The sequence below is a fragment of the Monodon monoceros genome, unplaced genomic scaffold (assembly GCF_005190385.1).
Source record: "Monodon monoceros isolate NGI ecotype Baffin Bay Population unplaced genomic scaffold, NGI_Narwhal_1 Super_Scaffold_6, whole genome shotgun sequence".
Lineage (NCBI taxonomy): Eukaryota > Metazoa > Chordata > Mammalia > Artiodactyla > Monodontidae > Monodon > Monodon monoceros.
Genome location: NW_021703783.1, coordinates 11102644 through 11126417, shown reverse-complemented (window position 1 = coordinate 11126417; position 23774 = coordinate 11102644). Strand labels below are relative to the sequence as shown.

Sequence of the window (23774 nt, the reverse complement as noted above, 5' to 3'; positions counted from 1 at the left end):
CGCATGGCACAGGGAGATCAGCTCAGTGCTTTGTGACCACCTGGGGTGGGGGGGTGGGATGGGGAGGGTGGGAGGGAGGGAGACGCAAGAGGGAGGAGATATGGGAACATATGTATATGTATAACTGATTCACTTTGTTGTAAAGCAGAAACTAACACACCATTGTAAAGCAGTTATACTCCAATAAAGATGTAAAAAAAAAAAGTCATTCATGCAAAAATGTTCGTTACAGTTGATCCTTGCATCCAAGTACAAGAAATGTCTTTAAATTTTAAAAGCTCAACATATCTTAAAACTTAAAAAGCTACATGAAATACTGTAGTATTTCAAATGTAGTCTTTTCTTTACCTTGTCATTGCTTTTATAAATTAGTTGCAAAATGTCACAATTTAGTTCATCTTCAAAATTAAATTTTATTTTGTTTTTATTACCTGATTCATAAACTTATATCTTGTTACTGCTCTTGTGGACTCAGAATTCAGTCTAAAACCAAATCAAGAATTTTCTCAAACAAAGGTTAATTCAGGTAAGGGATCAATCTTATCAGTTAAGCCCACATTTAAATATTTTCTAAAAATTAATACATATCTCCGTCAAGATTTTGGAATATTTATAACTGATAGTAAGAATCTAACATTTTCCTATAAGTGATAGTACTGATATTTTTTTAATGTTTAAACTCACCTTTAGGGGGAAAAGAGTCTTAAAGAGCAGATAAAAGATAAGGAAAGGACGAAGATTAGAGCTAAGGGAATAATCCCCTTTGGTGACATCATAAAGGATTTTTGGTGGGTGAAAAGACCAGAAACTAAAAGAGCCAATATAAACCAACCTCCACACTCGTAAATTTAAAACTGATTGTACAAATATCCCCATATTTCCTCTTCAAAAACACTAATCCTGTAGATTAGCACTCTGGGATTCTAACACGGGCACTGAATTGCTTAGGTCTACAAATATTCTTCGTGTAAAAACAACTACTGAACTTCCAGGCGCACGGCACGCTAGCGAAGTGTATCTTCCGGGGATTCGTTTTCTAACGGAAACTCCCGAAAGATCGCACGCGCTTACGTCATGAAGGAAACAAAAAACCTACAATACACAATTCAAGGTGACAGGCACAGCGGTAAACATTTCCCTATCAGTTATCCGCAGGCCTCTGGCGTCTCAATAAATAGAGCTCCCGGAAATTAGGTCGGAATGCCTGCGGCGAGGTAGGACAGTGGTCCCATCAGCCAATCATATATTCCCCCCCCCCCCGCTTCAGTTTCATATTCTTATTGGGCTAGGTAAGTGTCAATCAACATGAAGCTCTTGTACTGCCTAGTGAAGGCGGGCTTTTCGTCTATAACCAACCAATTCGGTACTGTATTGTAGCGGAAGACACTCTGGTCCTGGAGTTCTTGGTTACTCTCTATGGTTCCAGGGCGAAGAAACGCTGAGATCTTCGGCCCGTAGGGACAGGAAGTGACGTAAGGATAGCGGAGGGGCGCGAGGTTTCAAGATGGCGGGGGCTGGGGGGCTGACTGAGAGGCAGAGGTGAAGGGCCCTACGAAGTCAAAGAGGCCGAGAATCGTCCCCTCCCCGCTTCTCACAGTCCCAGGAGCCCAGCAGAAGTGTGAGTGTGCGGGATCGTTCCGCTCCGTTTTTTCATCTTTCCCGTCTCTTCCCGGGGCCCACGCGGTTGCCTCAGGGACACCAGGCCCTTCCGCCCTGCTCTTCCTCTCAGCAGTTGGGGTCTCCGCGATCGCGGACTAGGGGATCCCCTGGGGCGGCGCGGCGTCCAGCGGTCAAACGGCTGACTTCGCCCGGGTCGGTCAGCGCCGCCTCCTGACGTTGCCCCGTTGGTTGCCTTAGGCTTGATGTCCTGCCCCTCGAGGCAGGGTCAACTGTCGCTGTGGTTCTGGCAGTTGCTAATGCTGTTGGCTATGGCGGACCTGGGCTCCGTCCCTTTGTAGCCTCTTTGACTGTTGAGAGTTCCCCTGAACAGCCCCGTGACCCGATTTCCCTATCGCCTCTGCTTTGAGATAGAAAAGTAGTCTGTGCATGCAGACTAAGACTCCAGTGTCTTCTGTAAAAATTTTCTGTACTTCGTATCTATTCTAGGTTTCAGGTGTGGGAGAGGAGGGTTAAAAACACGGGCCTGAGGGTAATTGAAAGAGGGAGGCAGAAAAGATCCAGGCCATCAAAGATGTAAGAGCTTCTATTTCTGCTAATTTTGCTTGTTTTCGCTTCCTTCTCCCTCGCTCCCGGTTTTTCTGAGAAGGAAACCCTTGACAGGGCAAATCAGTTGCCACTGGAACAGCTTGGAAGCTTTTAGCAGAAAGCAAGGCAGTTGAACAGTTGCTGAAAGACGCATTCACCAATAAACTTGCCTGACAGAGTCTTCATGAAGGGAAGGTGTAATTCTGTGGTCTGCTAAAAAATCTACCTCATGATCTTACTTTTCCCACACTTGAAAAGCGTCTGCTTTCAAAAGGAAGGAAATTTATCACCCTTTATTATTGGAAAGAGCAGGTATCAAAAAGCTAAACCTCATTCATTTGGAATGACAGGAAGAAGGGATATAATAGTGTTTCGGTTAATTAAAATGTTGATTTATAAAATAGGTTCCCTCAAACACAGTTATCCCTTTCGTTTACCTTAAAAAATACAAATCAGGAGTCAAGTAGGCATTATTAATAAAATATCTTAATGTTGATGTTTTTAGAAGATCTCTCATATAATATCACTACTTTATTTTGAATATTTGTGTTTTTAGTTATGGTTTAAGCTTCTGCTTGAGCGTCAGGAATTACTTCTGAATTAGAACTAAATCTGAATTAAATAGGCTTAAATTAATGAGTTCTTACTGTCTTAGAGATGATGGGAATACGTGCCAAGAAACCGTGGAGAGAGGCAAGGCTGAGCTATTTGTCGTTGAGCCCAGGTCATTACCCTGTTCCCTTTTTATTCCTTTTTCACCCTACATGTAAATAAAGGGAGGATATAGGAAAAGAACTAATGGCTTCTTATCTACATGGTTTGTCATATTGTTGAGGCATTTTTTGATTGATTTTTTTCAATTGACGAGTCAGTGCTGTGATCCAGAAAAGAAAGTTAATTGACGACTTAATGATATTCATAGCGGTCTTCAGACCCATTACCATTATGTTATAAATAATAATAGGAATCTAATTTTTTGTGGTTAGAGAAGTTGAGGCTGTCTTTCCTGCACACAGAAGTCAAAACTAGGGAAAGAACAAGGTCTTAATAATAAGTTTCTTTTCAGAGATTGGTAGGAAGAAAATTTTATAAATATAAAAAGGAAGAAATTTTGTAAATCTAGGAAAAATAAGCTATTTTTTTGTCTTTGCAGGTTTTTAGGTTTTGTTTTTGTTTTGTTTTTTAAACAAGCAAGTAAACCACACAAATTGTCAACATGGGACGGAGATCTACATCATCCACCAAGAGTGGAAAATTTATGAACCCCACAGACCAAGCCAGTAAGTGTCCATTAATGTGGAATGATGAAGAAGAGGGGTGGTAAAAACTGTAAGCTTTAGGGAGTGTACTTTATTATTTCTTAATTATAAGATCAGCAGTGTTAGGAGGTGTCAGTTTTATAAAGTTATCTAGTGTTCTAGTGGGCACATGATTAAAACTTTTAAGCATGAAAAAAAATTAGTACCCGTGTTTCTAATTTGATTGACTTGCAAAGTAGAATTGGCAATTCTCTTTGTATTTGGAATTTTGAACAAAGTTTTTGCAAGTTCTTATTTAGTATTTTATGACATCTTTTCAGAGTCATAGTTGTTTTTTAAGGAACTTAAAAATGTCTTGAGACATTTTTGGTTGACATAATTGGAAGGGTGCTATTGGCATCTAGTGGGTAGAGGCAAGAATGCTGCTAAATATCCTGCAGTGCACGGGGCAACCTCCGACAGTAATCTGTATTAAATTGGAGAAAATGCTAACGTTCAGGATTTTAAAGTTTTATATTCCTTCTCTCTCCCTCTCTTAAGGAAAAGAAGCTCGGAAGAGAGAATTAAAGAAGGTACGATTTCAGAAGCATCCTGTTAGATATAAATGTAGTTTGGCACATCTTGTTATTTGAGATGAGTGGATTTAGAAAACATTTCCAGTTATTTTCCAGAAAAGATATTTTATGCTTCTCATAACAAACCGTAAGATTTACTAAGCCAAAATACTATACTTAGAAACTGAACTGAAATAATTTTGTAGATGAGCTCATGATGGGTTACTGTAACACGGTTTATTTGATTACCCTTCCCAGTGACTTAAATACATACTTAAAAAAATAATTCTCTTTTGCTATTTATTATAACATACTGCTTTGTTAGAAGCCACTGAGTTAGTGAATGGAAGTAAATGTGATGATAAATAGCTTTGTACATCCATTTTCTTGACTATGTAGTTGTTGAGTTTGTGGCAAAAAGCTTCCCCAGAATAAGAAAGGGTTTACTTTTTAGTATCATACCGTAACACATTGAGAGAACCTAGTTTTTTAATAGTTTTCAACTGTTTATTCTTGTTTCATTGCTGACATTAAATTTCTGCAAAATTTTTCTCTAATGTATAATTTTAGAATTTAGCTACAAACTTTGTTTTAAGGAAAAAAACCCTTAAAATACTTAAGTAACTGCTAAAAGTCTCACAAGGTTAAAAAGAAATACTTGCCTAAGAAAACACTTCTAATAAATAACATTTATCTTTTTGTCTGAAGTTGAAACATTTTGGGGAGTAAGAAATTAATTACATAACTCTGTTTCTGGTGGTTGAAACAAGTGATCAGAAACCAAGGAGAAGTTCAACTTCAGTTTACATGGATTGTTGAAACAAATTGAAACGAAAACTCAGGAGTGTTCAGCTTCTTTAAATTCTGCTCTTTTTTCATTTTTCTAAGAACAAAAAACAGCGCATGATGGTACGAGCTGCAGTTTTAAAGATGAAGGATCCCAAACAAATTATCCGGGACATGGAAAAATTGGATGAAATGGGTAAGAATTTATAAAGGGCTGGATTTTACAACAGGGATAATAGTCTGATACATGGAGGCAGGCAGGTAATGAGTGAAACAGCACAGACACAAGAAATATAGAAAAGCTCATGGCATGTGATGCTTAGATTTAGTTTTAGAGTTAGAAGAACAGTGGGGTGAGGGGCTATTACAAACTGGAAAGCTCATCTAGAATAAGAGGGAAGCCATTCTTTAGCTTTAGCTAATTGTTTTTTATAAGTTAACAAAAGCCCAGTTTGGCTTGCTCATTTTTTTAAGAGAATACTAAGTCTGGATTTTGAAATCACCTTGGGGTTTTTTTGTTTTGTATTTTAATATTGGCAACTACCATTTAAATCTAAATATTGGGCCACCGTGAATATAAGTCAATTTCCCATCTTTTCCAATGAGAAGATGCAAAGGTAATTGACCACTTAGTAAGGATATAGAAGAAATCAAATACTTAAAATCAAATTTTAAAAACTATCGTATTAGGATTTCTTCCTTTTTCACACTTAACAGAATAATTTTATCCAGTCTCATGTGCATCTTCAATATCACTGCTTTGTCATGACTGGAATCACATGAAATAATTGCATGTTGTCTTTTCTTGTATCTGAGTTGCTTGAGAATCATCTGTGATTCTGCCATTGGAAGTTTTATCCTAACTCACAAAAAACTTTCTTTAGTTTAACCAAAACCTCTTCAAAATAGAATGCAGTTTTACCAAGTTCCAAAGATCCTATAACATATTTAATTAACCTTTACTTCCCTTATTTATATACTTTATACTTGCAGGTATGTGAGGGAAAAAATCCTAGAAAGTATTTTTAACAGAACATTATACAATTAAGTAAAAGTAGGAATCAGAATGGTGCAAAGTGGCGTTAGGTAGTTATAATTAATACAGAGGACGAGTCACAAAATGGATTCCATATTCAGCCCATTCTCTTAACTTTAGAACATGGAGTTTTTCATTTTCCTTTTTTTTTAGTAGCTTTCAAACATCCAAAAATAAAATAGTCTAGCTAACTCCATGCTTTTCAGCTGTCAAATTTTTGCCAATTCTGTCTTCTGCCCCCTGCCGTTTTTTTTTTAATTGCATGTTAAAGTGATCTTTACAAGTTTTGTTTACAAAGGTTTCCAAATAAGTTTGGTGGTTTGCCTAAAAAACAGAGATAGTGAGTAAAAGAGATACAGTGGAACTTCTCAATGATGCATTAAATGGGGTTCAAAAAAATCCAGTTATGTGGGGTTATGGTATTACAAGCTTTCTGAAATAATGTGGCAGAGCCTCTGCAGTCAGCCTGGGCAAGAGTTCTGGGTCAGGCTGTGTCATCTCGCGTCTTTCCCAATTCAGCTATAACTGATTCCACTTGTTGCCTGTTCTAAATATTGGTAGGGACAATTCCTAGCCCTAGGATGTCAGGATATTACCTACTGAATGACCCCAAATTGTATAGTAATAACTGAGGTTTATTGAGCTCTTACCTTGCTACATACTAGGTTTTTTCCCCACATTTTCATTTAATCTTCATGACAACTGTTTTGGGTAGGTGTATTGCCCCTATTTTACAGATGAGGAAACTCAGGCACAGAGACGTTATGTACCTTTCTCAAGGTTATACTGTTAGGAAGTGGCAGAGCTGGGATTTAAAGTCAAGCATTTAGCACTTTCGTTAATCACACTAGGAATAGTGTGGTTTGAGGCCATACTTCTGGTTTTGAGTAAGTCATCAAGGTTAATAGTTAATAGGATTTAAGAAAGATGACAATTAAGCTTGTGATTCTTTTAAGAAAAAGGAAGGAACACTATTCGTCAGAGCTCTAATTTCAGTTTATAAAACTCAATACAAACTAAGCAGAAAAAAGTATACCTTGACTCCCATAATTGGGAAATCCTGGAGGGAAGCTTGTCTCAAAAACCCAGATATCATTAGCAAGACTGTCCATCTGTCTGACCACTCTCTGTCAGCATACTGCTAGTGAATTTCTTGGTATAGAAGGTGGAATATGTGTGTGGAATTAGTGGTGGTTGAGAGATGAGGCCATAGACTGCTCTAGTTTTATTTCATTCCTGCTTGTGAGAGCTTCTCTCTCCCATATTTAAAATCTCAGAGGAGGATCTGGTCCCAATTTGGATCGTATGCCGATTAATCTCTGAGTCAGTTACTGGCAAGGGGGATGGAGGGAGGCAGGTATGGTTGACTAGGCAGGCCTGGGAGTCCTGTGCTAATCTCTCTTGGTCCCTTTTAGGGACCTGAAATTAAGCCCCATGTTGAACACATGGGAGAGAAAGGCTTATATGGTAGCTAGACAAGGAATACTAACCCATATAAAAGTAATAGTTGAGTGGTAAGCCAGACACCACTGGGTATTTTGTGTTCTCATTTGATCATCAGAGCTTGATTGTGAAGTAGTTGATGTCTCCATTTTCCAGATGAAGAAGCTGAAGATCAGAGAATTCAAGTAAAATGCCAGAGATCTCAGAATTAAATGACAGAGCCAGTGTAGCATGTAAACCCAGGTTTGTCTGACTGAAGCTTCACTATATCAGGTTGTTAGCATAGAGGAGTGAAAATTGATTTTTATTACAATGATGATAAAGTCAATTAGGTGACATTTCTTAGAAAAGAAAGTAAAATTAATGGCCTTCTTAAAGGGGTGGAATTTTAATAAATAGTGCATTTCTTTTGACAAGAATATATCTGGTGTCTGGATCCTTTTGAAAAGTTTTAACATATAAGGAGATTTTTATTAAATGATATAGCCTATTGATACCTAGACAAAGTGACTTTTTTGTATTTAATTTCATAATCTGCTCTTTTCTCTCAGAGTTTAACCCAGTGCAACAGCCACAGTTAAATGAGAAAGTGCTGAAAGACAAGCGTAAAAAGCTACGTGAAACCTTTGAACGTATTTTACGACTCTATGAGAAAGAGAATCCAGATATTTACAAAGAATTGAGAAAGCTAGAAGTAGAATATGAACAGAAGAGGGCTCAACTTAGCCAATATTTTGATGCTGTCAAGGTAATCAAGTTTCTTTTCAGAGCTAAACTAAAACTTTATGTTTAGATCCGCTCTTAAAGTTGTTCATGGGAGACCTGATCGTGTTGAACCACCTCCTCTTGGCAGTTTCTTGTCAACTAAACATACACCTACCCCATGAGCCAGCAAATATAAATCTGTGTATTTATACAAGAGAAACTGACCTACCTGCCAATACAGTAATAGCTGAAGAGTGGAAACAGCCCAGCTGTCCATTAAGAAGATAATGGATAAACTGTTATATATTCATAAAATTGAATACTACTCAATGATAAAAAGGAATGATCAACTGATACTCAAAACAACATGAGATTTAAACAAATTTTTTTAATGGATAAATCTCAAAAACATGCGATCCTTTCTTCATGGTTATGATTCCACTGAACACCAGGCAAAACTAATTTATGGAGGAAAGATTTTGTATCAGTGGTTGCCTTGGGACAGTGTTAGGGATTGATTGGGAGGGAGTATGAGGTATATGCATTTGTCAAAACTCATTGGATTTGTACATTGCATTGTAAATTTTGCCTCAAAATAAAAATGTAAAAAAAAAACCAAATGGTATAATTTTGGTAAAGTAGGTAGTATGGGTCCCATTTTACAGATAAGGAAGCTAAGGTAACTTGCTTAAGTCATACAGCTCATATGTGACAGAAATTCAGCAAAGGCAGACTAATTTTAGAGCCCACGCTCTACCACTGAATATATATTATTCCGAAGTTTCAGTTGATTGGCAGTCTTTAGCAGTGTTGACTTGCAGCTTTGTATTCTTGTTTTTCATGATATTTGTGTTAGGTGGAAAGCAAATCCAGGTTCTGAAACAGCTGATGTTGAATTTTTAGTGTTGAGTCTGGGGATTACTCTTATCTATTGAAAGATTCTCCCTGTTTCAGAATGCGCAGCATGTGGAGGTGGAGAGCATTCCTTTGCCAGATATGCCACATGCTCCTTCCAACATCCTGATCCAGGACATTCCACTTCCTGGCGCCCAGCCGCCCTCCATCCTTAAGAAGACTTCAGCCTATGGGTAAGGAAGTGGTAACAGAGTCAAACAGCTTGTAGTAGAAGCGTCTCTTGACTGTGCTGTGCCAAAATTAATGCAGTGGGAAATAAAGGACAGTGGGGATGTAAGCAGTTCCTCATTTGATTAGATATGAAATGAGAAATCCTTTGAAAATTGCTCAGAAGAGGAAGTAGATACCTCATTAATGTGATTACTGCACATTTTCTTTACAGACCTCCAACTCGGGCAGTTTCTATACTTCCTCTTCTTGGACATGGTGTTCCACGTTTGCCCCCTGGCAGGAAGCCTCCTGGTCCTCCCCCTGGTCCACCTCCTCCTCAAGTCTTGCAAATGTATGGCCGTAAAGTGGGCTTTGCCCTAGATCTTCCCCCTCGTAGGCGAGATGAAGACATGTTATATAGTCCCGAACTTGGTAAGGAGTTCCTTTTGCTCTTAGAACCTTTCCACTATCACTTTTTATGTTGGCTGTGGAACCATCTTGTTCACCACCCTCAGAGCTTGGGAAATAAATGAGGATAGCATGTACATACCAACAGATGGATAAATCATAGAATCTACCCAAGTAAAAGCAGCATGCATAAGGAAGTATGGAAATGTTTGTTGTGTTTTAAATTAGACTTCTTGAAGATGTCACTCTCTTACCATCAATTCCTTGAGACTTGGATAACTTGGATACCCGTTTCCCTTTTAGCTTTATCATTATCAGACTAGAGCATCATTGTATACAGTCACAATGATTGTGTATGTGCATGTCTGTATATAACCTTCTAAGTAGAATTTGTTTTCAAATTTGAACCTTTTAGAAAAAAATCTTACATTATCAAAAAGAATTTAAAACGATTGTCAAGTGAAAATATTGTCAGACTATATGAATAGCTGAGATCATACATAGAAATTTTTAAAACAAATTATTTTGAGTTAAATAGCCTGATTTTCTGTATTTGGGGGTACCATGTAGTGGAGGATCCACATGTATAACTTGTTCCCGGCTTCCTCCTCCCTTTTCAGCTCAACGGGGTCATGATGATGATGTTTCCAGCACCAGTGAAGATGACGGCTATCCTGAAGACATGGATCAGGATAAGCATGACGACAGTACTGATGACAGCGACACTGACAGATCAGATGGAGAAAGTGAAGGGGATGAATTTGTGCACCGTGATGATAATGAGAGAGAAAACAATGAAGAAAAGAAGTCAGGTATGTGCAGATGAAAATTCCATGATATTGATCAATAAGAAGCACACAAGCTGAAGGTCCTGATTTGTTAATGGATCTGTGAAGGTAATTGTGAGGTCCTTGAAAGGAGGGATCAATGCTTTATTCATCTTTATATTTCTAAAATCTCAAAGTTGTTGACACATAGTAAGTACTAGATGGATAATTATGGGGGGAAAAAAAAATCTAAGCAGTATATGTAATTAAAAAAAAAAAAAGCCTGTGTGGTAAAGTCCACTTTTGGGGAAAAAGATAGCTATTCTTAGCTATTCAACAGCATAAAGATGTTCTGTCATGGATATGTATAGGAAAGAGAGAATAACCACATAATTGTATCAAGAAAACCACATGGTTGTTTTTAATGAGTCTGTTTAAATATCTACATTCAAAGCCCTTTAAATTTTCTGTGCTCTTACATGTGCTCTTACATTATCTTACATGAACGAGAACCATAGTTAACATAAAGGTACACCTGTGAGTGGAGTCATGATTTAATGGAAACATGTCATACTTATAATGTGTGTTATGTGTTTGTTTGATTATGATAAATTCAGACTGAGTTACATATACTTTTAGAAAGAAGCTATGGCATTCATCAAGAAAATTTACAAAATGTATAGTTTGTCACATTTCAGTAGTCTTGGAGCTTCTTTGGTAATTGTTTTTGCAGGCTGCAACACAGTATATATTAGTAATACTACTGATATTAGTATTAATAATGATAAATTTTTCTCCTGATATTTCTTAAGAATCATTATTGCAAACCAGAAAGCTAGTTAAAAGGGGTGGATAGAGCTGGTAATGAAAAATGATAGAGGACACTTAAGGTAGGAACTAGTACTTTAAAATATCAATAGAAAGTTGCTAGAGCCACAGCAGTTCTTTTTTTCTCTAGACTGCGATCATTTGCCTCATTTTCCTTTTTTTCAGCCAACTAGTTTTTTTTGTTTGTTTTTACTAGTTAGTTTTTCTTATGTATATTCATCAGTGCACATGTGCTGGAAATGGTTATCCTAACTATAATTTGACATTCAGCTAATAATTGAGTTTCTACTATATGCAAGGCATTTTTCTAGACACTAAGGATACAGAGTAAATAATACTGAAGCCCTGCCCACGTGGAACTTCTATCCTCCTGTAAATGTTTACCATCTAAGAATAAGAATGCTCCTAATACTGCACCATTTAGCATGTTTAGGTGTCTAGTGGAGAGCCCTTGTCAGGTTAAGAAGGTTCCTTCTAGTCTAAGTTTGCTAAGAGTTTTTATTATAAATACTTCGTAAGTATCTGTTGGGATGTTATTATTTTTCTTTCAGTTGTTTATTGTAATGAATTATATTCATGGCTTTTCTAATGTTAAACCATTTTGCATTTCTGGGACCAATGCTGCATGTTTATGATGTATTTTTCTTTTAAAACACTATTGAATTCAATTTGCTTGTATTTTATGTTGGCCAGCAGGTTAGTTTTGGTATTAGGGTTATGCTAGCTTCAAGTTGTGGGTAGCATTCCATCTTTTCCTGTGCCCTTTTACAGTAAATTTCTATAACTTAACGTTTGGCTGACTTTTCTCGTAAAATTATTTGGGCCAGGTGCCTTTGAGGGGCTTGATCTTTGACTACCATTTTAATTTTTTATGTTCTGATCTTATCACTTCTTTGACCAATTATAAGTAATTTATATTTTTCTAGAAAATCATCTATTATTTTAATCTGGGTGTTTGATTTTATTGGCATAAAGATGTTAATAGTATTCTTTAAATTTTTTAAACTTGTAACTTTGAAATCACTGTAGCATATATTTACCATCAGTTGGCATTTGATTTACTATCTTTAATATGGCTATGTCTCTCTGCCAAGTAGTGGGAAACAATTATATCTAGTACTTTATAGCGTTTGTCTTGTAGTAAGCATAAACTGAATTTTGTTGATCCCAATCCACTCCATTCTCCCTTCTCTGACCCTTTAGGTCTGAGTGTGCGATTTGCAGATATGCCTGGGAAATCAAGGAGGAAGAAGAAGAAGAACATGAAGGAGCTGACTCCTCTTCAAGCCATGATGCTTCGAATGGCAGGTAAGGCAGGGAAAGAACAGTGAATCACCTTTTGGTATTTCCTCCTGCCGGTTGCTTTACATATATTTTCCTATTTAATATGTCAGCAATCAAGTAATAAATCCTTGTTTTTCAAAAGTCAAGGTTTGGAGACGTAATCCTTTTTCAAAAGTCAAGGTTCAGCTGCCCAAAGTTACATGACTAGTAAGTAGTTGGACTGGCATTTAAGTTCAGGTCTGTCTTGTTCTAAAACTTGGGCTCATTCCACTCTGCTACACTAGCATGGATAAGTAGAATACTATTTTATTCTTGCGTTATCTAAGTATTTTATTGAAGAAGACTTGATTGTTGATTTTAGGAAAGCATGTGTTTCAGGCATCGCTGTTTTACAGGCTGTAAGAAATGAGTCAACTCCATGTGCCTGGTTTAAAATTTCTTTCAGGTCAGGAAATCCCTGAGGAGGGCCGAGAAGTAGAGGAATTTTCAGAAGACGATGATGCAGATTCTGATGATTCTGAAGCAGAAAAGCAGTCACAGAAACAGCATAAGGAGGAGTCTCTGTCTGATGGCACATCTTCTGCTTCTTCACAGCAGCAGGCTCCTCCACAGTCTGTTCCTCCTTCTCAGATACAAGCACCTCCCATGCCAGGACCACCTCCTCTTGGACCACCACCTGCTCCACCTTTACGGCCACCTGGACCACCTACAGGCCTTCCTCCTGGACCACCTCCAGGTAAGCACTTACACGTTGTAAATAAATAAGTCTAAATGTGGTTAAAATGAAGTTATTTCAAAAAACTTACATCATTAGTGTTGATGATTTCTTGTTTTCTCCTAGTGTAATTCCCTAAGAAATCAAGATTCTCAAAGGATAAGCACAACTTGCTCATTCCTACAACATTGTTTGCAAGTCATAGTACTTCTGACAGCCATCTTTTTCTCCAAAGCTCTTCCTTTTTCAGGGTTAGTTCTGATTTTAGTCGGCAGAAACCTGGAGTATGTAACTGGGAGTTTCTTTAGTATTAGTTTTTTTTTGGTTTGTTTTGCGGTACACGGGCCTCTCACTGTTGTGGCCTCTCCCGTTGCGGAGCACAGGCTCCGGACGCGCAGGCTCAGTGGCCATGGCTCACAGGACCAGCCGCTTCGCGGCACGTGGGATCTTCCCGGACCGGGGCACAAACCCACGTCCCCTGCATCCACAGGCGGACTCTCAACCACTGCGCCACCAGGGAAGCCCAGTATTACTTTTTAATATGACAAGTTGACCCAGTTCTGAGTTGATAGCAAGCAGGACTAGAGCACAGTAAATACTGTTGTGTATCCTTCTTTGGTTGGGAGTTTTTGGATATCAGTGTAATCATTATAGTTAGAGACAGAGTCATCAGTGTTAATCAAGTCTTTGGCTTAAAAGTTTAAAAAAGTTTATTTACAATTTGAAACAACATGTAAAACTTGTTGGCTAATTATGATTTTAGTCCTTCATCCTGTAGTCAGCCAATTAAATCTTCAGTTGAGTTCATCCTCTTCTGACTGGTGCAAAGCAAAATTACCTTTCTTATGACATTCTCAGTGGTCTTTGTCTGTATATCTTAATGAGTTTCAGGGGATCCTTAAAGCACCCTGCTCTATATTCCATTTTCAGCTTATGTTGGAACCATTTAAGAAGTCTCATCCTCATATATTTCCAGCCCAGCAGAGCTGTGATTTTGTCAGTGCTGGGAAATAAAGAGAAATGGTCCATAAAAAATGTTGAAGTTACCTGATTTCAGGTTAAAGTGATAAGTTAAACTAAATCTCAGTCACCTTATACCACAGTTACTACTTCAAATATATTTGTTTGACATTAACTAATCACTTTTCTCTTTTTAGGAGCTCCTCCATTCCTGAGACCACCCGGAATGCCAGGGCTCCGAGGGCCTTTACCCCGACTTTTACCTCCAGGACCACCACCAGGTCGACCCCCTGGCCCTCCCCCTGGTCCACCTCCAGGTCTGCCTCCTGGCCCTCCTCCTCGGGGACCCCCACCCAGGCTACCTCCCCCTGCACCTCCAGGTGAGGCATTGATTTCTATGACAAAAACTTGTCTACTATATATCTCATTTGCTCTAAGACATTTTCACATTTCAATATCCTGAAATCAAGGGGTATCTTAAAATGGTGGTTTTTATTTGCTTTTGGCGTAGATTGAAGTTGAGTTCTTCCAGATGGTATTTGCCTTTGATTCTACCTATCACATGAGGGACTTTTTCCAGCCAGAGAACACTTTGGATTAAATTCTTCATTTAAGACTTTTTTTTTAGGACTACACTTAGAATTGTGAAGTCATGCCATACATCTGCATGAGTATCAACTGAGTTTACAATCACAAGGGATATGTTTTTTTCCATTCTCCTTACCTAGTATCAAGGTTAGATATGCAAATTTCCTTGTGATCTTAGATGTGACAGGTATGTATGGTTTACTACACTGACTGTCTCAGTTTAATGTGAAGGTCTCCTTTTAAGCTCCTCAGCTTGGACTTGAACTTTTTTTTTCTCTCTCAGTGGTATTTGGAATAATTATGAGTCTGTATAAGCAATAGCATCTTAGGTTTGATGAAATTTGTTATTTTATAATCACAATCTTAAAAGAGGCATTTGGAGAAATTAAATCTGCACTTCCTGGTAAATGATGATGGTATGTCTGAGCCAACAATAAGACGTGAATTCTTTTCCAGTAATGGTGACATTTTGCGATTAGATTTTCTCATCCCAGGGTTAAAATTATATTTCCTATCCATTGAGTTACCTTTTGAGGGGGAGGAGTGTTGTGCAAATCAGTAAATAACGGATGGGAATCAAATCCCCAACCTTCGTTCTGATAGCATCTGCGATCTACAGGTAGAATAGAATCTTGGGCTGTCAAATTTCAGATTTGACAATTTGAGATCATATTTGAAACCAGTTGATATTGTTAATTTTACTTGATAAGTTTAAAGGAGTACATTATTGAGAGAGGAAAAAACATAAGTACAGGGATACAAACAGAAGGTGAATACTGTTTTATAAAAGATATTCTTTACTATCAGAATATATTCCTGAGTTTCAAATAGCAAACAACATGATTTATTTTCTATAAATTTTCCATTTAAAAAAATTGTCAACCTATGTTTTTAACATCCTTAATAGTAGTTAAATTTTATCCTTGTGGTATTCATCTGCCCATTTTCTCCTTCATTTAGGTATCCCTCCACCTCGTCCTGGCATGATGCGCCCACCTTTGGTGCCTCCACTTGGACCTGCCCCACCTGGGCTTTTCCCACCAGCTCCTTTGCCGAACCCGGGGGTTTTAAGTGCTCCACCCAACTTGATTCAGCGACCCAAGGCGGATGATACAAGTGCAGCCACCATTGAGAAGAAAGCCACAGCAACCATCAGTGCCAAGCCACAGATCACTAATCCCAAGGCAGAGATTACTCGATTTGTGCCCACTGCACTGAGGGTACGTCGGGAGAATAAAGGGGCTACTGCTACTCCCCAGAGAAAGTCAGAGGATGATTCTGCTGTGCCTCTTGCCAAAGCAGCCCCCAAATCTGGTCCATCTGTTCCCGTCTCAGTACAAACTAAGGATGATGTTTATGAAGCATTCATGAAAGAGATGGAAGGGCTGCTGTGACAGCTTTTGATGCTAGAACAGGCTTCTGTTCACATCAGTGGTTCATGGAGAGAGAGGCCCTTATTCAACTTAGGTGAAAGAGCCACTTTCACTGTCAGGGTATTTTTAATTTCAGTTCAAGGAATATCCTAAAGTTTAGCCTTGTTCAGAATTTACTGCATATAAAAGAGGGTATTTCATTCAAAATAGATTGGTTATTGAAGCAGTGCTGCTAACATCCATCCCCTTTCATACCACCATTTTCATCCCACTTCTTCCCCTACTCCAGTTCCTTGGAAACTTGTCATCAAGGGGATCTTTGTTACTTATTTGTTTTGATTCTCGTGTGCTGTGGGCACTGGAGTAGAGATTTCTAAAAATCCAGTTTATTTCACCCCATCTTGCCTTTCATGTTTGAGTTATTTTTAATGTTTTCTTGTAAATATTTTGTAATATTGTAGTGAAATGGGTCACAATGTCATTTCCTAATACAAAGCAAGATATGTGGGAAGAAAATGTACAATTCTTTGATTAAAATTATTTCCCACTGACCTAAACTTTAAGTGTTTCATGGAATAAATAAATAAATGTTCTACACCAAGACATCCTCTGTGTTACTGATAACGTATAAACATAATATCTGTTTTATGGGCAGAAAAGAAGCAAGTATTTAAAACGGGTTTAAGGAACTACCATTTCTGGTATGGAATGAGAATTTTATTGAAAATGTGGTTAACATGTTTTAAATTTTAAAGGATGAAGAAGAGATAATTATTTTCCTTTAGGTTTATTATATATTAGCTTTGGAGAAATTGAGAGGGTTTATATATTGCTAAAAAGATGAGTCTTCTTCTCAAAGATTACTTTCTTCTCCAGAGCTCTGTGGACTGATACTAGTGAATGGCAAAAGGTTCTTTTAAATCATTTCTAAACTATCAGCTAGAAAAGGCTGCTACTTTTTCTTTTTTGAATTTGTCATTTATATGAGCCTTTATTATTAGAAGCACAGAAAATGAATGAGAATGTTTAACACTTTTAATTTGCATCGATGCTTTCTTTACAAAGTGTTTTAATAACTAATACCTATCCAGTAATCCTGGGGAGGTATTTTCCCCATTTTACAGAGGAAGGTATTGGAACTAAAGGGCTCGTGTGATTTATCCAGGCACCCATAGTGTGTATTTCATACACAAAGACACACACCATATGTATACACACAGTGAGACAATCTATGCATTGCGTTTAGGCTAGACATACCTGGTCTTACTTTCCCATTGTATCTTTTTTTCTTTTTTTTTTCTGTCCACTTAGTAGTCACCCCAGTTTTTTGCTTTTATTGATTTTAGCTTCTAATATATAGTGTCAATTCTTTTATTTTTTTTAAACATCATTATTGGAGTATAATTGCTTCACAATGTTGTGCTAGTTTCCGCTGTATAACAACGTGAATCAGCCATACGCATACATATATCCCCATATCCCCTCCCCCTTGCGTCTCCCTCCCACCCTCCCTATCCCACCCCTCTAGGTGGTCACAAAGCACCGAGCTGATCTCCCTGTGCTATGTGGCTGCTTCCCACTAGCTGTTTTACATTTGGTAGTGTGTATATATCAACACTACGCTCTCACTTCGTCCCAGCTTACCCTTCCCACTCCCCGTGTCCTCAAGTCCATTCTCTACGTCTGCATCTTTTTTCCTGTTCTGCCCCTAGGTTCATGAGAACCTTTTTTTTTTTTTAGATTCCATATATATGTGTTAGCATGCAGCATTTGTTTTTCTCTTTCTGACTTACTTCACTCTGTATGACAGACTCTAGGTCCATTCACCTCCCTACAAGTGACTCAATTTTGTTTCTTTTCATGGCTGAATAATATTCCACTGTATATATGTGCCACATCTTTATCCGTTCATCTGTTGATGGACACTTAGGTTGTTTCCATGTCCTGGCTATTGTAAATAGTGCTGCAATGAACATTGTGGTACATGACTCTTTGAATTATGGTTTTCTCATGGAATATGCTCAGTAGTGGGCTTGCTGGGTCATATGGTAGTTCCATTTTTAGTTTTTTAAGGACTCTCCATATGTTCTCCATAGTGGCTGTATCAGTTTACATTCCCGCCAACAGTGCAAGAGGTTTCCATTTTCTCCACACCCTCTCCAGCATTAATTGTAGATTTTTTGGTGATAGCCATTCCGACCGGTGTGAGGTGATACCTCATTGTGGTTTTCATTTGCATTTCTCTAATGATTAGTGACGTTGAGCATCCTTTCATGTGTTTGTTGGCAATCTGTATATCTTCTTTGGAGAATGTCTATTTAGGTCTTCTGCCCATTTTTGGATTGGGTTGTTTGTTTTCTTGATATTGAGCTGCATGAGCTGCTTGTATATTTTGGAGATTAATCCTTTGTCAGTTGCTTCGTCTGCAAATATTTTCTCCCATTCTTAGAGTTGTATTTTCGTTGTGTTTATGGTTTCCTTTGTTGTGTAAAAGCTTTTAAGTTTCTTTCGGTCCCATTTGCTTATTTTTGTTTTTATTTCCATTTTTCTAGGAGGTGGGTCAAAAAAGATCTTGCTGCAATTTATGTCAAAGAGTGTTCTGCCTATGTTTTCCACTAAGAATTTTATAGTGTCTGTCCTTACATTTAGGTCTTTAATCGATTTTGAGTTTATTTTTGTGTGTGGTGTTAGGAAGTGTTCTAATTTCATGCTTTTACATGTAGCTGTCCAGTTTTCCCAGCACCACTTATTGAAGAGGCTGTCTTTTCTCCATTATACACTCTTGCCTCTTTGATCAAAGATAAGGTGACCTATGTTCATGGGTTTATCTCTGGGCTTTCTATCCTGTTCCATTGATCTATTTTTCTGTTTTTCTGCCAGTACCATACTGTTTTGATTATGGTAGCTTTGTAGTATAGTCTGAAGTGAGGGAGCCTGATTCCTCCAGCTCTGTTTTTCTTTCTCAAGATTGCTTTGGCTATTCAGGGTCTTTTCTGTTTCCATACAAATGGTGAAAATTTTTGTTCTAGTTCTGTGAAAAATGCCATTGGTAGTTTGATAGAGATTGCACTGAATCTGTAGATTGCTTGGGTAGTATAGTCATTTTCACAATGTTGATTCTTCCAATCCAAGAACATAGTATATCTTTCCATCTTTTTGTATCATCTTCAATTTCTTTCATCAGTGTCTTACAGTTTTCTGCATACAGGTTTTTTGTCTCCGTAGGTTTATTTCTAGGTGTTTTATTCTTTTTGTTGCAATGGTAAATGGGAGTGTTTCCTTAATTTCTCTTTCAGATTTTTCATCATTAGTGTATAGGAATGCAAGAGATTTCTGTACATTAATTTTGTATCCTGCTACTCTACCAAATTCATTGATTAGCTCTAGTAGTTTTCTGGTAGCATCTTTAGGATTCTTTATGTATAGTATCATGTCATCTGCAAACAGTGACAGTTTTACTTCTTTTCTGATTTGGATTCCTTTTATTTCTTTTTCTTCTCTGATTGCTGTGGCTAAAACTTCCAAAACTATGTTGAATAAGAGTGGTGAGAGTGGGCAACCTTGTCTTGTTCCTGATCTTAGAGGAAATGGTTTCAGTTTATCACCATTGAGAATGATGTTGGCTGTGGGTTTGTCATATATGGCCTTTATTACGTTGAGGTAGGTTCCTCTATGCCTACTTTCTGGAGAGTTTTCATCATAAATGGGTGTTGAATTTTGTCGAAAGCTTTTTCTGCATCTGTTGAGATGATCATATGGTTTTTATCTTTCAATTTGTTAATATGGTGTATCACATTGATTGATTTGCATATACTGAAGAATCCTTGCATTCCTGGGATAAACCCCACTTGATCATGGTGTATGATCCGTTTAATGTGCTACTGGATTCTGTTTGCTAGTATTTTGTTGAGGATTTTTGCATCTATGTTCACTTGTGATATCAGCCTGTAGTTTTTTTGTGTGACATCTTTGTCTGGTTTTGGTATCAGGGTGATGGTGGCTTCGTAGAATGAGTTGGGAGTGTTCTCCCTCTGCTATATTTTGGAAGAGTTTGAGAAGGATAGGTGTTAGCTCTTCTCTAAATGTTTCATAGAATTTGCATATGAAGCCATCTGGTCCTGGGCTTTTGTTTGTTGGAAGATTTGTAATCACAGTTTCAATTTCAGTGCTTGTGATTGGTCTGTTTATATTTTTGATTTCTTACTGGTTTGGTCTCGCAAGGTTGTATTTTTCTAAGGATTTGTCCATTTCTTCCAGGTTGTCTATTTTATTGGCATATAGTTGCTTGTAGTAATCTCTCATGATCCTATGTATTTCTGCAGTGTCAGTTACTTCTCCTTTTTCATTTCTAATTCTATTGATTTGAGTCTTCTCCCTTTTTTTCTTGATGAGTCTGGCTAATGCTTTATCAATTTTGTTTACTTCTCAAAGAATGGACTTTTAGTTTTATAGATCTTTGCTGTTGTTTCCTTCATTTCTTTTTCATTTATTTCTCATCTGATCTTTATGATTTCTTTCCTTCTGCTAATTTTGGGGGGTTTTTGTTCTTCTTTCTCTAATTGCTTTAGGTGTAAGTTTAGGTCGTTTATTTGAGATTTTTCTTGTTTCTTGAGATAGGATTGTATTGCTATAAAGTTCCCTCTTAGAACCACTTTTGCTGCATCCCATAGGTTTTGCATCATCGTGTTTTCATTGCCATTTGTTTCTAGGGATTTTTTGATTGCCTCTTTGATTTCTTCAGTGATCTCTTGGTTATTTAGTAGCGGGTTGTTTAGCCTCCATGTGTTTGTATTTTTTAGTTTTTTTTTTCCTGTAATTGATATCTAGTCTCATAGCGTGGTCAGAAAAGATACTTGATAAAATGTCAATTTTCTTAAATTTACCAAGGCTTGATTTGTGACCCAAGATACAGTCTATCCTGGAGAATGTTCCATTAGCACTTGAGAAGAAAGTATATTCTGTTGTTTTTGGATGGAATGTCCTATAAATATCAATTAAGTCCATCTTGTTTAATGTGTCATTTAAAGCTATTGCTTCCTTATGTATCTTCATTTTGGTTGATCTGTCCATTGGTGAAAGTGGGGTGTTAAAATCCCCTACCATTATTGTGTTACTGTCGATTTCCCCTTTTATGGCTGTTAGCATTTGCCTTATGTATTGAGGTGCTGCTATGTTGGGTGCTTAAATATTTACAATTGTTATATCTTCTTCTCGGATTGATCCCTTGATCATTATGTAGTGTCCTTCTTTGTCTCTTGTAATAGTCTTTATTTTAAAGTCTATTTCGTCTGATATGAGAATTGCTACTCCAGCTTTCTTTTGATTTCCATTTGCATGGAATATCTTTTTATAACCCCTCACTTTCAGTCTGTATGTGTCCCTAGGTCTGAAGTAGGTCTCTTGTAGACAGCATATATATGGGTCTTGGTTTTGTATCCATTCAGCCAATCTGTGTCTTTTGGTTAGAACATTTAATCCATTTACATTTAAGGTAATTATCGATATGTATGTTCCTACTACCATTTTCTCAATTGTTTTGGGTTTGTCATTGTAGGTCTTTTCCTTCTCTTGTGTTTCCTGCCTAGAGCAGTTCCTTTAGCATTTGTTGTAAAGCTGGTTTGGTGATGCTGAATTCTCTTAGCTTTTGCTTGTCTGTAAGGTTTTAATTTCTCTGTCAAATCTGAATGAGATCCTTGCTGGGTAGAGTAATCTTGGTTGTAAGTTTTTCCCTTTCATCACTTTAAATATGTCCTGCCACTCCCTTCTGGCTTGCAGTTTCTGCTGAAAGATCAGCTGTTAACCTTATGGGGATTCCCTTTTATGTTAGTTGTTGCTTTTCCCTTGCCGCTTTTAATATTTTTTCTTTGTATATAATTTTTGATATTTTGATTAATATGTGTCTCAGCATGTTTCTCTTTGGGTTTATCCTGTATGGGACTCTCTGTGCTTCCTGGACTTGATTGACTATTTCCTTTCCCATGTGAGGGAAGTTTTCAACTATAATCTCTTCAAATATTTTCTCAGTCCCTTTCTTTTTCTCTTCTTCGTCTGGGGCCCCTATAATTCAAATGTTGGTGTGTTTAATGTTGTCCCTGAGGTCTCTGAGACTCTCCTCAATTCTTTTCATTCTTTTTTCTTTATTCTGCTCCCTGGCAGTTATTTCCACCATTTTTTTCTTCCAGGTCACTTATCCGTTCTTCTGCCTTAGTTATTCTGCTGTTGATTCCTTCTAGAGTATTTTTAATTTCAGTTATTGTGTTGTTCATCACTGTTTGTTTGCTCTTTATTTCTTCTAGAACCTTGTTAAATGTTTCTTGTATTTTCTCCATTCTGTTTCTGAGATTTTTGGATCATCTTAACTATCGCTACTCTGAATTCTTTTTCAGGAAGATTGCCTATTTCATCTTCATTTGGTCTTGTAGGTTTTTACCTTGCTCCTTAGTCTGTAACATAGTTTTTTGTCGTTCTTTTTTTTTTTTCTTTTTTTGATGGGTGGGGCTGTATTCCTATCTTACTGGTTGTTTGGCCTGAGGCATCCAGCACTGGAGTTTGCAGGCTGTTGGATAGAGCCAGGTCTTGGTGCTGAGATTAGGACCTTCGGGAGGCCTCACTCCAACTAATATTCCCTGGGGTCTGAGGTTTTCTGTTAGTCCAATGGTTTGGACTCAGAGTTCCGACCACAGAAGCTCAGGACCAACCTCCAGCCTGGGAACCAAGATCCCGCAAGCTGCATGGCGTGGCAAAAAGAAAAAAGAAAAAGGGGCAGTACAATATCAAAGAATAAAAAACAAAATTAGAATGATAAAAAATATATTAGGAAATATAAAAACATAATTGAAACAATGGCAACAAGGTAAAATAAAACCACAACAGAAAAAAGAAAAAAAAAGGGGGGTGGGGGGACAAGCCCAAAGGAGAGAACGATAACAAAGTATAAAGAATAAAATAAAATTAGAAAAATAAAAGATTTATTAGGAAAAATAAAAATATAAAAGAACCAACAACAATGAAAAAACAAGGTAAAACAGAACCCCAATCTAAAAGTGGAAAAAAGAAAAGGAAAAAAAAAAAAGCCTTGGCTGTGGGGCCGGAGTTTAGGCACGGGTGGAACTTATGCAGGGGCGGCGTTTAGGGTGGGGTGGGACCTAGGTGGGTGGGGGAGTGACGTTTGAGCGTGTGGCAGGGGGCCTAGGCGGGGCAATGTTCAGGTGTGGGGCGGGGCCTCTGCTTAGGACCTACGCAGAAGGGGAGAGGCAGCACTTCGGAAGGAGGGCCTCTGGATTGTGGAGTTCCCGAGTTTGGATCTAAGGCCCTGGGTGAGGGTGTGTGGGTGGGGTTTAGGCCCAGCGCGTTGGCAGGGGTCTCACAGGGGGTCTCCGAGTGTAGGGGTGGGGCCCTGGGTGGGTGTGTAGGGGCGGGGCTTGGGTTCTGCACCCCAGGAGGGAGGCTCCAAGGGCAGAGGATTAGGCCGGGAGTCCAACAGGCTTCCTGGTGCCTAAGTGGACAGGGAAAGCACTGGCCAAGTTCCCTTCTGTTCCTCTGTGCCCCTACTCCTCCACCTCCCCCAGGGTCTCCCCTGTCCCCGCTGGACCCCTAACCGTGAGTGGGTCCCACTGGATGTAGGAACTCCTCCCCTCCCCCAGCCACCCCTCAGGGGTGCTGGTCCCAGAGGTCCAGCCTTTACTTTTGCTCCCCCTTCCTGCCCTCCCACTCCCTCAGGACCCGCGTGGCTGGAGGGGGCCTCGATGGGCAGAGGATCAGGCCCAGGATCTCAGCAGGCTCCTGGGGGCCCAAGTGG

General features: G+C 38.3%; 1 protein-coding gene across 1 annotated transcript; it reads left to right on the top strand.

Moving 5' to 3' along the window:
• Positions 1-1474: 1474 nt before the first annotated feature.
• On the top strand, positions 1475-16577 carry WBP11 (WW domain binding protein 11). The gene is made up of 12 exons (XM_029206559.1): positions 1475-1618; positions 3359-3485; positions 4005-4036; positions 4907-5000; positions 7835-8031; positions 8943-9076; positions 9286-9485; positions 10082-10273; positions 12260-12364; positions 12786-13076; positions 14213-14395; positions 15564-16577. The coding sequence occupies exons 2-12, from the start codon at positions 3422-3424 to the stop codon at positions 15995-15997; spliced, it is 1926 nt and encodes a 641-aa protein (XP_029062392.1). The 5' UTR covers positions 1475-1618; positions 3359-3421; the 3' UTR covers positions 15998-16577.
• The last annotated feature ends 7197 nt before the right edge of the window (positions 16578-23774 follow it).

Coding starts and splice junctions, on each gene's coding strand:
- WBP11 (XM_029206559.1), top strand. CDS start 3,422: ATGGGACGGAGATCTACATCATCCACCAAGAGTGGAAAATTTATGAAC. Junction 10,274..12,259: donor CAATGAAGAAAAGAAGTCAG/GTATGTGCAGAT, acceptor CTGACCCTTTAG/GTCTGAGTGTGCGATTTGCA. Junction 12,365..12,785: donor CATGATGCTTCGAATGGCAG/GTAAGGCAGGGA, acceptor AATTTCTTTCAG/GTCAGGAAATCCCTGAGGAG.